This window comes from Aquila chrysaetos, chromosome 5 (genome assembly GCF_900496995.4).
Source record: "Aquila chrysaetos chrysaetos chromosome 5, bAquChr1.4, whole genome shotgun sequence".
Classification (NCBI taxonomy): Eukaryota; Metazoa; Chordata; class Aves; order Accipitriformes; family Accipitridae; genus Aquila; species Aquila chrysaetos.
In genome coordinates, this window is record NC_044008.1 from 64,424,435 (window position 1) to 64,438,557 (window position 14,123).

The 14,123-nt window shown below is 51.7% G+C and overlaps 1 protein-coding gene across 1 annotated transcript; it reads left to right on the forward strand.

Annotated features, from left to right (window-relative positions):
• Window positions 1-7,412: 7,412 nt before the first annotated feature.
• Window positions 7,413-13,711, forward strand: CCDC42 (coiled-coil domain containing 42). Its single transcript, XM_041123480.1, has 8 exons — window positions 7,413-7,422; window positions 9,427-9,523; window positions 9,846-9,951; window positions 10,077-10,181; window positions 10,734-10,931; window positions 11,693-11,914; window positions 13,009-13,167; window positions 13,637-13,711. Exons 1-8 carry the CDS (start codon window positions 7,413-7,415, stop codon window positions 13,709-13,711), a joined length of 972 nt encoding a protein of 323 aa, XP_040979414.1.
• The last annotated feature ends 412 nt before the right edge of the window (window positions 13,712-14,123 follow it).

Genomic DNA, 14,123 nt, shown 5'->3' on the forward strand with positions numbered 1-14,123 from the left:
GGGGTGCTGTGCAAGTCACAGGGTAAAGACGAGTCTGCAGTGCCCAAAAGCAAAACTGGGCAAATCTAGACCTGGGCAGGTCTAGTCCTGAAATCTTCCTGTTGTTCACTAAGTGCTGATTTCAGCAAGATTTGTTCATGTCTAGGGGTGAGGAAGGATCTGGTACACCACTACGGAGTAGTAGGAAAGGACTTGAGAAGGCTTCTGCACTGTTGCAGGGCTTCGTGGTGAAAAGCCTGGTCTCCCAGAGCATAACAAACACCTGAGCATCCCCTTTGCAGAGGTGATCCCAGCCTGTGAGCAGCTCCCGTCTCATTGCATCAGCCTTCCCCTGAAGTCACATCCCGCATGGTAGGACGGAGTCAGACCTACGCTGGGCTGCAACTCACGATGAGGCAATACCATGGAAATGGCATTGCTGGCTGATCGTGATGCCTGGTGCGTCAGCACTCAGAAAAGCCCCAGCTGTGTGCAAAAATATTCCCTCCTCAGCAACTGGGAGTGCCAACAGGGCCTCTCAGCTGGTGGAAATATCCTGCCCACCACATCTGTGATTAGGTGACACGATTCAAGCCAAAGGCCAGAGCTCATGTTGCTTCTCAGCCTGGTCATTGCTGCAGCACTGAGGGTTGGGAGGCTCTGCCCCAGCTGCGGGGTGGGATGGCCACAGCCTGGTGCAAGGAGCATAAATGAGCAGCCTTGGACTTCATCCATGCTCTTTGGCCTCGCTGATTTGAGCCCCCCCCACAGGGACTTCACATTTCTCAGGTCTGGTCCTCTTCAGGAGCCATGGTCACAGCTGAGACATCCAGACATCCCTCTGTTATGGTCCCTGGCACTGACCATACCAGGATCCTGTTTCTCCTCCTGCCCAGCAACTCTGCCATCTCCCTGGTGTTCACCACCATGGTGCCATCTCTGCCCAGGTCTCCTCTGATGGGCTCAGTGGAGTCACATGTGGGGTCTGGTGCCACCAGGCTTGGCAAGAGGGTTTTGAAAGCCTAAGAGCAAGAACTAAACCAGGACTGAGTGCTTGGAAAAGGACTTTGAGCTCCTCTTGGTTACCAGAGAGCTGAATCCAGCCCAAGAAATCTGAAGACCTCCAGCTTTGCAATTATCCTGCTGTGCATTTGAACTGAAATCAAAGCTTTGATGGGGAAGAAAGGGAGGGCAAGACCTTTCCAGCAGCCAGGGCAGATGAGGCAGCTTCAACTGATGTGAGTGCAGGAAGCTCATTATCTCCAAAAAACTCTGGTGCGCTGGAAACCAGATGAGTGCTGGAGCTGGGGGGATTTATTTAAGGCGGGTATCTCTGGAGCTGGGGATCAGGACACCATCTCTGTCCCCAGGCTAGGCAGTATGAGAACGGCTTCAGACTGGTGTCACAACCCAGGACTTGCCTCACCCCAGCAAAAAAAAAAAAATCTAAGATGAAAAAGGAGGCACTTTCTTTTCACCTTGATGTCTCCAGTGCCTTCCTGATGTTACCACAAGGCTGGCTGTGCTTGTCAGAGCTTCCCTGGGAAACAACCATTCATTTGATGCTTCTGCATTTGAGATCATTGGCACGACAAAAGATGAACTCAGACGGTTTGGGGCTTATGGCACCCCTGCGTGTTCCTGTCAGATGAAAATCCAGAGCCATGGCAGAGCAATTGCTAAAACCCAACCAGGAGAGAGGTCCTAGAAGTGTGTGTACAGCAAACACTGCATTGCTGTAATTGAGGTATGAATTCTGACTGCCTGGGCTACTTCCACATCCCCAGCCCCTTAGCCTGAACGCTCCCACCAAGGACCAAGTCTCCATCAGCTCTTGGAGAGGACACTAAGCTGGAGGCAGGCCAGCTTGCAGGAGTTTGCTGAGGGCTCTTCAGAGATAGTGGGCTGGGTTAAACTTCAGTGCCCGAACTGAGGGGCCGGTCACCTCGAGGAGCCTGTTCCATGCACACAAGGTTTCAAATGGCTTCTTGGAAGGGGTCATTTTCTTAAGGCTGAGGAAGTCCAACTGGAGCATGAAAATCTACTCTCGCATCCTTAGCAGAGCTCATCGCCAAAATATGAATCTCAGCATCTACTTCTGGCAAGGACTGATGTCTGGGCCCATGTAGGGACCTGCTTCCAGCAAGGCTAGCCATGAAGTCTACCCACACCATCAGGGTATCTCCCCCCCTGCAGTACACAGCTCCAGCCAGGCAGACTTCATCTCCTCATCCTTAGACTTCTTGTCTACAGGTCAATCCCAGGGAGAATTTGGGGGACCGGGCTCAATCCAGTGATTAGGCAGGTCTCCAGCCAAGTGAGGGGCTGCAGGGCCTGGCAAGGATGCTCAAGGTGGCCAAACTGGATGTGTCTAAGTGAGCTGGTCATGGCAGGTGCCCTGGATAGTCCATGGAGAGAAGCAGGAGCTTCCAGAAGTTCATTCAGCCTTAAGGGATTAGATGTGATTAGATAAGCACCCTGGGAGTGCTTATCCTTCTCACCAGCTACAATGCGAGTCTGGGATGGCCTGACTGCATTGGAGACATCTCCATTCAACACATCAACCATGAAGTTGGATAATGATCCTTAAATGTGCTCTCTGCAGACACAATCCAGATCCCAGCTTGAACCGAAACAGGCTAAGGGCAGTTTGCTGTCCCGAAACCCTTGGGAAGGCGTAGTTGCACCTGCCTTGGTGCAGACCTGTGAGCCTTCACTATTGTCTGGGAATGCATTTTTTGAGCAGTTTAGGCTGTGAAAAGGGGAAGCAAACTATTCCTGAGAAAAATAAATGTCTGCTGCTGCTTTGCTTTTGTGTCCAGATGGGGACCTGTGTGTCCAGATGTCAGGGCCTGGGGACCAGCTCTTAAAGCTGGAGAACAGGCAACATTTGAAGGCTGGAAGCAGACCCACCCCTCCTCCTCCAGCTGTTGCATCCTTCCCATTGCACAGCAAATGAATGAGCCCATTTTAACATGGTCCAATGACTGCTGCTGCCATGGGGATGTCTGGACACTGAGTCATAGTTTGCTTCTTATTCCTGCTGCATCATCCTTATTTGTTGATTCATGGACCACTGTGCAAGAAAGAGCTAACAGTCCTTTTTGATCTCTTTTACTTGTTATAAAGATTTGCTCAACAAATGAGGTCTTAAAATGGAAACATCCCTGGATACCTGTGTTGAATTGTTCTTCTCCAATCGGAAAGAGTATTCCCTTTTTCTCTTATTTGCCCAAATATCCAGGCTGCTGTTCTCTTACACTGCGAGCTGGCAGCAAATACTCACCATCTCCTTGCTTCACTGCCACGTGCAGGCACCCTTCTTCTAAACAGGCTGAACCACACCAGCATGGGAACAAACAGCTGAAGCACTAGGGGTATCAGGGAGGTGTGGAATAACCCTTTCTAACAAAGCCTACACACCGATTTTATTAGTGGGCTCACCAGTCTACTTCCTTTTTGCAACCCAGCTAAGTGAGAACAGAGATAGCTTATTGCAAGAAAGAAATTGGACAAGTTACTGCCCTGATAGTGGAGCCTGATGCACGCAGAAACCCACCGTAGCAGCCAGGGAAGCCAAAACCAACCTCTCCCACTGACACAGGCGGGAAGAGCAGGCAGCTCTGCTCAAAGTCACACGGTGAAGTGGGATTTCAGGAGGCACTGCAAAACTGATGGTGTAACCATGGTGTTGGGGGATGGCTAACCCCTAGGCTTGTGTGATTCAGGTCTTACAGAACGAAAAAACTAGGCAAAAAGTCAAACACAAAATACTGCATCCTGACTACTTATACACTTGCCATTGGGGTGATGAGTTTTCAGGGGGTTGTTCTTTAACTGGAAACTTCTGTTTAATGGAGATTGAAGAGCCTCGCATAATCCCATGGATCCAGGATGTCAGGCTTTAGAAGTCCCTATATAAACATACAGGGACTGACAGTGAAACCTTCACGTAACAGGCAAGTTTCCTGAAATGACACCACAATGCTGGTAAGGTTGGTCCTCCCAACTCACTCTCGTCTTCAGCATGTCACTTGCACTTGGAGTAAGCAATAGGCAGTGACTGCCCTGCAGGAGCCCCAAGGGCAAGTCTGGGACCAGGGCAAATGCTGGAAGCTGAGGCTACATGGCAAAAAGGTTCTGACCCGGATGGCAGAGGCAGAAGCAGGCAAGGATTTTCTGTGGCTGCACGGCTGTCTGGTGGCAGAGCAGAGCTGCCCTGTGCCTTCCCATTAGCCCATGCTGTCTCTCAGGTGCCTGGAAATGACTAAGTGAATTTAAGCGTGTGCTAGTTTGCAAATAGGTGGAGAGTCTGGTGTTTGGAAACCACTTCTTAGCTCCTTCTCCTGCTGCTTCTTGCATCAGCCCCCAAGCCTGAGCCTCTTTCTCCCCCACGCCACAACGTGGGAGGTGGACCCTGAAGGACCCTTTGGATTGGGGTGCAGGTACAGATGTTGGGACAAATCCCTGTCAGGGAACCCTGGGAGAGGGCAAACATCCACTCCACAGAGCAGAGTCCAGCCTGCCCAAGAGGTGCTGAGGTTCTCAGAGGAGATGGGCATCTCCAACAGCCTTGGCTTTCTGGGAGTTAAGCCGAAATCCTGCTGTGCTGGATGACTCAGAGAGAGGGTAGCAGGGGAGCACGGCGGGAGGGGGGGGGCACCCAGCAGTGACTCAGGCTCCCCCACCCCTTCCCCCTTACACATCAGCACATTTATCCTGCGTTGCCATCAGCATCAACTGCATTCACACCGAAGGGACAGGCTGGGATGGGAACAGGGCAGAAGAAGGGTATGCTGTGCGGAAGGGCTGGACCCTTGCCCACCACCAGAAAGGCTGCCTGGAGTTATACCAGGGCAAGGAAACGGGCAGGACTGAGACTGCATCTGGGACTGCACACTTGTTTAATAAGTGCTCCCTCTCCTGGGCCGTGTCCGCACTGTCCCAGAGAAAATTCAAGTGCTTTGGCAATCTGGGAGGTATCTCAGGCTGGACAGACTCATGGAGCAGGGCAGGGACCTTCCCTCAGCTCCAGACGGTCCCAGTTCCACATAAGAACTGCTCCCCAACTCCAAGAAGCCCTGAGCACTCAATGAAGATACTGTGTTTTAACATCCCCATGCTGTCTGTGCCCACCAAGGTACAGCATCATGCTCTCCCTGGACAGAAGCTCATCTTCTCCCTTAAGCCTGTCCTTTGGGGTCCTAAGAGCTGAGGAAAGATGCTGGGAAGAGATTTGGCCATTCAAACTCATGCCAATACAGAGCCCAATGTGATTTAGAGGAATCAGCTGTCACCTGAAGGCCAGAAGGGAAAGTCTGTGTCAGCTTTCCATCAGCCTTCAACTCCAGGGGCTTCAAAAGCAGAGGATATTTAAAAGAAAAAAAATAAATAATGCAGTTTCCTTCAAAGAATAAAAAGGTGGGGGATGTACCTAAGGGATGAACAGAAAAGGTTTCTCCTGGGTAGCTATGACTCAGAAGTGGCATTTTCTGTATTCTAATAAGGGATGTCAAGTCAGAGGTACTTTATTCATGGCAAGCTGATGCAGTTGCTATGGAGAGCATAATAGGAAGAAACTCTTTTAATGCATAGTGTATTGAGGAGGAAAGCGTTTGTCGAAGATAAAACCTCGGTGTGAGGATAAAAGTGGCAAATGGTGATTAGGAACATTAAAAAAAGAAAAAAGCTGTCTGCAAGCACTTTCACCAATGCTGTGAAATGCAGAGTCTGATCTCATCCTGCTCAGCTTCCCTCCAGGCGGGCAAAGGACCGAATCCCAGCTCAGGATTTCCCATCCACTGGACACCAGCCCAGGAGGGTCCAGCACTCCTGGAAGCAGGTCTGCTGACAGGGTCTGTTGATTTCGGAGCAGACAAGAGCCAGGAGAGCAGGTGGGTTTGGGTGATTCATGGGCTGGGTTCACCAGTCCTGCGGGGATAAGGATGCTACAAGACAGAGGAGGGAGTCAGTGCAGATGCCCAGAGCACCGTGGTGCTGCATGGTGGGTACCTGCATGTCACTGGGTACTTAAAATTCAGGTCTCTGTGTTAGGCCAGCTAACAGCCTTTTCACCTTCAGGGAAAAATACACACAAGGTGTATTTTCAGACCCACTTGGTCACCCATGTCTTCCCCTCTCCACCCATCACAGCATTTCCTCTCCCTCCATCGCAAACCTTCCTCCTCCAAGCACTGCTTTTGCCTCCTCTTCCCCTACCAACCACGTGGGCTGAGATCACCTTTCACAGCTTAGGTTGTTCCTATGTCCCCAGGATAGTGGCTGTTTGGTGCTAGTCCCCCTTTTGATTCCTTACTAATTTTTCTGGTATAGACGCTCAACCCAAGTGTCCTCTCCACAGCAGACAGCTGTTCTGGGCAGAGCTGTGGCCGGGCAATGCAAGCACAAAGGGCTCTATCAGAGCCTGGATGCACTGGATATGACTGTTGGATAATATGTGAAAGGGTTCATACTCGCAAAGATGAAAGAGTCCAGAGAAACACTGGCGGGAGGGAACTTTGAGTGATGTCCTGGCCCAGCCATGCTGGGGACCGCCACAGAAAGCTATGAACACATACAAGCTTCATCAGTGCAAACATGGAGGAACTCAGAAAACAACGGCAGACCGGGGATCCCCAGTAATGTACCCAGACAGACCTAGCCATCCTGGGGTTGTCCCAGGAGAAGCTCAGCCCCATGTACCACATGGGAAACCCATCAAGGTGAGTCCATGGGAGCCACTCTCCAGAGCACCTTCCCAACATCCTACCAGACATCACTGGTACCCTGGCAACACCACCACATCTTCTGGATTTAACAGTCCTGTGCTCAGCCAGCTCACTGTCTCACACTGAAGATGACCCCCCTGAATAAAGTTTTGGGGACTCCTGGCCTCAGACAATGGCATCAGACTGGTTTGCTGCAGTGCACATATTTTATGCTAGTCATTATGCATTGTGGTGATGACAAGGAGCGAATGTCACAAGGTGCTGTACAGATGGGGCACACAAAGATCTCCAATCCAAGCAGCTCTGCTGTCTGTTGAAACAGGGGAGGTGGAGGCAGGAGCAGAGGGAATCCATGAGATAACATTAGTGATGGCTAGTCTGTGGGATGCCACACAAGAAAGGCTGAGAGTAACACAAGCAATTTGAGCTTGGCTCTCTGCTTTGCTAAGCCTGCAGCTCCCCACTGCCAGCCCAGGGCAAAAAGAATGCACAGGAAGGGGCTTTCCCTGGGCACAAGAGTGTTGGGAGATCCCCAAAACTCCCTTTAGCCCTCTAGCATTTGATTGACCCTCCTTGGACTCAGCCAAAACTTCTACTGATCAATAAAATAAAACCCAGTGGTGACTTCTTCATTCATAAGCTTGCAGGCAGCAGTAGGTTTGCTCAGAGCGTTCAGCGTGGAAAGCGAGAATCCCACAGCTATCAATGGGGGAAGGTAAAACCCCAGGGATTTTATTATGGGCTGCGCTTTCTATCCTTGCTGTGGAAGGGCAGCACCTCCTCAGGAACAACGAAATACCATGAAGCCAAAGGGACAGGGGCAGCCCCTCAGTGTTATATGTGCCTAACAAGCAGGAAGGTAACTGATTACATCACTTGCTCCCTGGAGCCCATCTGTCATTTGTGTGACAAAATGGCACATAATGGGGAATTCTCAGTCAGACTGGGAAGTCAGCCAGTGCTTCCCCTTGGAAATGTCTGTCTCCAATTATTCATAATGATAATGAACTTTAATTGCTTGAAGTGCTGATCCTGGTGCCCAGCACCTGCCTCAGACTGCTCTCCCCAAAATTGTAGGGTTTTTTTTATTTCAGACAGCACAGTTCAGCCAGGGGAGGACAAGGACACACACAGCTCCGCAGCTCTGCTTGTGTGAAAGAGCAGGTAACTGTTGCTTCCCAGAGAGAGTCTGCCCCAACTCCCAGCTCTGCAGCAAGTACTTGAAATTCAGATGCACTGAGACCTTCCTGGTTGCTCATCCCGTGGGTTCCCATGCTCTGCTGGGGACCAGCAGCTCCTCCAGCCCAGGGGATGCAAGGGTCGGCAGGACTTTTCCAGAGAGGATCCCTGCCTGCTGGAGGAAGGGCTGAGACCCCTCACCTCACAGGCAGGCACAAGCCCCGCTCCCAGGCGAGACTTGTCCCACTCCTGGCCAAGACTGGTCCCTGACAAGGTCCAGAAACTGCTCCAGAAGACCAGGTTTAATCTGCCTGACTTGTCAGGATGGGAACAGCCCCATGATAACCTTGGGATGGACAGAGGGAAAGTCACCTGTCACTGACGGGACTGATTTGAACCTCAGTAAGAAAAGCCAGGCATATTCACTGCTTTGCCTTGGGTCATTTGTCTCTAAATGAAGCATCTCTCATATAATAGATGGTCCTTTCCTGGGCCATACATCTTCTTGCTGTTTAAAGTGTCAGATGGATCTGGCAGACTTTCCCTAGCTCCTACTGGTTTATAATGAGCAAGGGGGTGACGTTTGCCTGAAAACAATTTCCCTGATGCAAGTTAGGGTTGTAACAGACATGAATACTTCTCCCTCCAGAGAGTCATACCCTTTTCCACCAAGCCAGGGGTGTTTCAGCTTCAGTAGCTCACAGAAATGCTCTTGTATGTTGTCAGTGAGGAAGCCAAAGACTGACAGAAGCAAACATCAGAGGGTGAAATCTCCTGTGGAAGGAGCAGACCCCAAGGTCACCATCATCTGTAGGTTTTCCCCCACCCAGCCCATGAATACCACCACTTTATTTTGGGCAATGGACCTTGTTCAAATGCCTTGTTCTAGGGAAAAAATAAATTTAAAAAAAATCAGTTCATTTTAGCGAATGGTAGACCTCAGTCTCACACAGGGAGGGAACCATGGGCAGTAGAGTGATCAAGCATCCCTGACGATGTGCCTCAGTTTAACTGTCTTTTCATCTGGTGTTTTGGGAGAGAAGGAGCAAGCTCCTGCCCTGAACTCTGAGACAGTGGGATGTGGATGTCAGGGACGCTGAAATACCTTGCCCAAGACAGCAGAGGTCAGAGGACACAAGGGCTGATTTTTAGCAGAGGAAAAAACAGAGAAAATGAGAGTAAGGGAAAGAAATCTGCATTTGTTCAACTTTCCTTTAATGCTGAAGAGTCCTGGTCCCGGACACAGTGGTCAGTCCCCCTCACTGATGTGGGGGCATCACCCCGCTCCGGTTGCCAAGTAACCACCCGAGCATCTTCCAACTGCCCCTGGCAACTGTTCCATGCCAAATAACCAACAGCCGGTGGCCACAGGCACGACCGAGGCAAGGAAGGTCCTGGGAAAGCAGAGGCAAGAGGCACCCAGGGGCTCATCCCCTGCCTGGCTGCCTCTCCCACGCACTGCCAAGCCCTCAGGGTTGCAGGGCAGCTCCTGGGCTGACTTGGGAGAGGACCAGTGCCAGGAGGACCTGAGCCCCCTGAGCCCTGCTTGTGGCTGGAGTGATGGCCACCATGGGCGACGAGGACCTGTTGGCCTATTTCGGCCTGCAATATAGGCGGAACCTCCTGCACTTGCTCAGGTGAGGGGGCTCCTCCACCCACCTCCATCCCCTCCATCCTCTTCTCCTGTCTCCTCCATCCCTCCTTCCCCCACCATGGCGAACTCCAATCCCTTATCTCCACACTTCAGTCCCCTCTTGTACCTCCCTCCCCCAGCCCTGTTCCTCCCTGTAACACGTCCTTGCTCTGTCAGTGGGATCCCCACTGAAGAGGGGTGGGGATGCCATGCTGCCAGATGGGATCTGAGACTGTGTCGCAGGTGGGGTGACGGGGCAGAGCAACCCAACACCCTGCCAAGGTACTGGACCTAGTGTGTAACCTTAACGAAAGCTTCTGTGGCAGGAAACTCAAACTGACAGAGGAGGACTCCCTGTCTCCATTTATTCGCCTCCAGGAGAAGAAGAAACAAGCCCAACTGATGCAAAAGGCTCTGGAGGTGAAGGAAGAGGTGAGAAAGATGGGAGGGTGCTGGGGCATGGTTGGGAAGGCTTGTGGTTTTTTGGAGGGCGGCAGCGGGCAGGTGACTGGCTCTGGGTGCAGGCAGCCATGTCACGCTTGTTCTGGTGCTGCCAGGCCTTCAAGGAGAGGATGAAAGTCATAACCTGCCGGTGGAGGGACCTCCATGCCAAGGAGGCTCAGCTGAAAACCTACATGGAGAAATCTGGGAGGATTTTAAAGGTACACCTGCCCCTGATCAGCTCAGCTGACATGACCCTGAGCCGCACCACCACCTCCTCCCCTCCCTTGGGGAGACATTCTTGGGCCACCACATCTGTCTAAGCCTCCCTTGAGCCTGGAGTTGTGAAGAACAGGACTGGCAGGGTATGGGGTTTTGTACCACGGATGTGGAAAGACCTGGTAGGACTTGGGCGGGAGAGAGCTTGCCCTGTACCAGTGTGATCTCCTGAGGGCCCCAAACATTCCCCAAGAAGGGTCTCAGCCTGGCCCACTGTTGACACCCGGGTGTCTTCCAGGGACAGATACCAGTAGGTCTGAAAATCAGAGTGCCGTCCCAGGTGCCTGTCTCCAAGACTGAAGGGTCAATGCAAGAGGGATGGCCCTGTTAAACAGGGAATGAAAATGCTCCCATGAGTGCTCCAGCACTGGTCTCTCCTCTGTGAAGGTATCTCCTCCCAGTGCTGTTGAGTGACCCAACTCCATCTTCCCTTGCCTTCCTTTCCCTCTATGTGTGTGTGTGTGTGTGTGTGTTGGTGGGGGAAACATCACCAGGAAAATGATAAGATGCGAATCCAAGCGCTGAAGAAAGCCAGCAAAGAGAGAGAGAGGAAGATACAAAAGGAGACTGAGCTCTTGAGAGCTAAGAGGGAACTGGAAGCCCTGAGAAATGAGCACCAGAAACTCTCCAACAAAGTGCAGAAGTACTCCATCTTCAACAAATACCTGGAGGATGTGGTGAAGATCTCACAGGTGAGTTTGGACATGAGAGAGACAGATCATGGCCTCAAGGAAGGCCTTATGTGGATGTTAAACCTAGAGGACATAAGGCAAGTCCAGGGAAATCAAAACACTTGGTCAAACCCATAGACCTCAGATAGGATGGGAACAAGTTCCCTGCAACCAATGTGAGCCAAGGGGACTGGAGTTAGGGGAGGAGAACCAGAAAAGGAGATGAAGGCTTGAGAAAACCAAAGAAAAACTGTTAGAAGGGGGAAAAGCACAGGGCTGAGGGGAATGGGGACCCCTTTGTGTCACTGTTTCATGTCACATTGATGGTTTGGGAGAATTGAAAAGCTGCCCAGGAATGGGAACCCAGGCAGTTGTCAAAAAAGCTGTGCCCTCTTTCAAGGTTGCCCAGGCATTGCTCCATGCATCGTTCATACTCCTGCAGTCCCAGCTGCCCCCCTCCCATATCTAGGTGACATGGCACTGACAGTTGCAGTTGTGCTTTGTGTTTTATCAAAGCACTGCTCACCTGGGGAAGAGGTGCAGTATCTCCCCTTGCTTATGTCAGTGACAGCTCTGGGACTAGCACAGTGGGATGTCATCATACAGGGAATGTGGCGATGCTCACAAATCAACTGGGGCAATAGCCTTGTCAAGAAGGGAAGATCTTTTAGCTGGGGGAGGTGTTGTCCCTGGTCAGGGCAGGGTGCCAAACAGCACGAGACTTGCAATTGTGATGGGGGAAGGGCAAGGGGATTGCTAACACCAGGAGCCCTGTGCTGCAGTTTGAGGAGATCCAGGAAGTTATCTGGCGCTACAAGACACTGGCGAGGATGCACAAGGACCTGCTGCAGGCACAACTAGAGCACAAGGAAATGTCTGAGCAAGCCAAGGTGCTCCTGGACCAGTACACCGCACAGAAAGAAGCTGAGATCCTGCAGTACAAAAATGAACTGGTGCAGCTACAACTACGTTTTGACCAGGCTCAAAGTGACGTCCTCCCCTGGGTAAGGAAATGTGGGGTGGGCAGGGGAAGATCTCCAGGGCCTGGCTGTGTCAAGACCAGCTGATGGCTCATCCCTAAGCCATGGGGTCATGGCAAGGCCCAGTAGCAGCCTTTGTGATTGGAGGAGATGACTAATTGCATCTCTCCAAGGGGTTGTAGAATGCAGAATGACAGACCAAGTCTGGAGCAGTTACATCAGGGCTTAAAACAAGGTCCTCACAAAGCAATCATGATCTTTCACTTCCTGCTTGAACTCATAGTCAAAAGAGATCAGCTAACCAGGCTTTGGGGAGGTCTGCCTTGGCACAAAACCCAGCATACTCTACCACGTGCCCGTTTGGTTTTTCTAGCCTGGTCATACTCTTTTCCATTCACCATGCCTTGCACCATCATCCCTGTAACGGGGCTTCAGTGTGGCGTGTCTCATGGTCTCCGCTGTTCATGACTCAGGCCTCAGAGCGAAGCTGGTTTTACTGATTTTTATTGTTTGTTTTCATCCTTTGCACAGCACCTGCCCACCAGGTCTCACCCCTTCTCCTTCCTCCTTACCAGTCCAAAAGTGACCAGTGTGGTGGTAAACTGGGCTGTAATGAGGTACATCAATGTGTAGCCAGTGCTCAGTATGCAGAAGTGCCCTCAGCTCTGCTGGCCTCTGCTCCCTTTGCACCACCCTGAGAGGGGCTTGCCAAATTCCCTTATTGGGTACTCCAGGCTCCAGGAGTTGGGTCCCATCAGGCAAAGCTGGAAAACACTTGGTCTGGGAGGATGGCAGTGAGATGTGCTGCTCCTGAGGTACCAGCTAGCCCTGCTGTGGGGAGTGCAAATGGGACCTGCAGGGAGGACCTGCCAGAGTGAGGACTGCAGGAGCTGGCAGAGAGATGGGGAGGTTCCTGGGGCAAGGGGCAGCTGTGGTGGTTGCTGGATCTGCTTCCACACCAAGCTGAATGACCTCCAGCACAGCCCTGGGTAAGGATAGGTTCCTCCTAGCAAAACAGATGAGTGTGAAAGTTAGGGTCTCCAAGCCAGGGTCTTCAGTGCTGAAGCAGCATCTTTGCTGGAGCATGTCCCCATGCTGCATGTGTCCTCTCTTCTCAGGAGACTTGCTGGGCTGACATCCAGAACACAACTGCCAAGAAAACCCTGAAGCTGGGGACCATCAAGATGGCCATCTTCAACCTCTTCCAGTGCATGAGCACGCAGCTGAAAGCAAACCTGAACGTGCCAATGGAAGACAGCCACAGACAACTGAACTTGGTAAAGCCAAGCCAGACCCTGCCCAGAAAGAGGAGCAGTAATGACTCTCAGCTGCCCAAAGGGAGGGGAGAGCCCAGAGAAATCAATGTGCTCAGCAGACACCTTCCTTTTCACCTGGGCTCTCTCTTGGGCAAGGGGAACGGGCAGAGGACAGCAGGCAAACCTGTCTCATCTGAGGAGGTGGAGCAGCTTGTGGGTCCCTGTGGGGGTAGAATGAGTGGGAGCCAGGCAGGCTGGGGCAGGAGCTGCAGATCAACCCATGGCCGAGGTTTGGTTTCATTCACTCTTGCCCTGAACTCAGACTCACGCACAAAAGCCTATTCTGGTGGTGCAGATCCAGCAAGGCAAATGCCTTATCCTCCTGCTCAGTTTGGTTGTTGAAATTGCCCTCCAGAAGGGCCAACAAGCTCCCCTCTGCCTCCTGTTCCCAGCCCTGCTTGAGCTCTGCCGTCTCTCTTCCCCACCCTAGATTCAGCAGTTTATCCAAGACCTCACAGACGTCTCTATGGAGGTGAAACGCAAGGACATGCAGAACCGCCAGTGAGCAGCTATACTTACGGAGCTATAAGGGATATACCAACATGACCTGCTCTGCCAGCAAAGGCTCACAAGGGTGGGAAGGGAAAGAGGAGGACAGAGGGCCCTACAGATATCGTAGGCTCCACCGTAGGTTACTCCAGTGAAGTTTCATACCTTTCTGGCTCTTCTGTCCTGCACAGTTGCTGACGCCTTTCACACTATTAAAAATAACCAAATATTTTAAGGTGTCTCTTCATTTCCTGGGAGGATTGGAAACATCAGAGCAGCTCTGTCCCACAGCTTCACCCCAGGCGCCATTGGGGTGACTTCTCTGGCAGATGGGACTCTGGTTGCAGGAAACGGTGTCCCAGCAAAGGATGAAAGATAGGGAGAGCAGACTGGGACAGGAATATAGTCTCAAATAGGGATTAGTACTC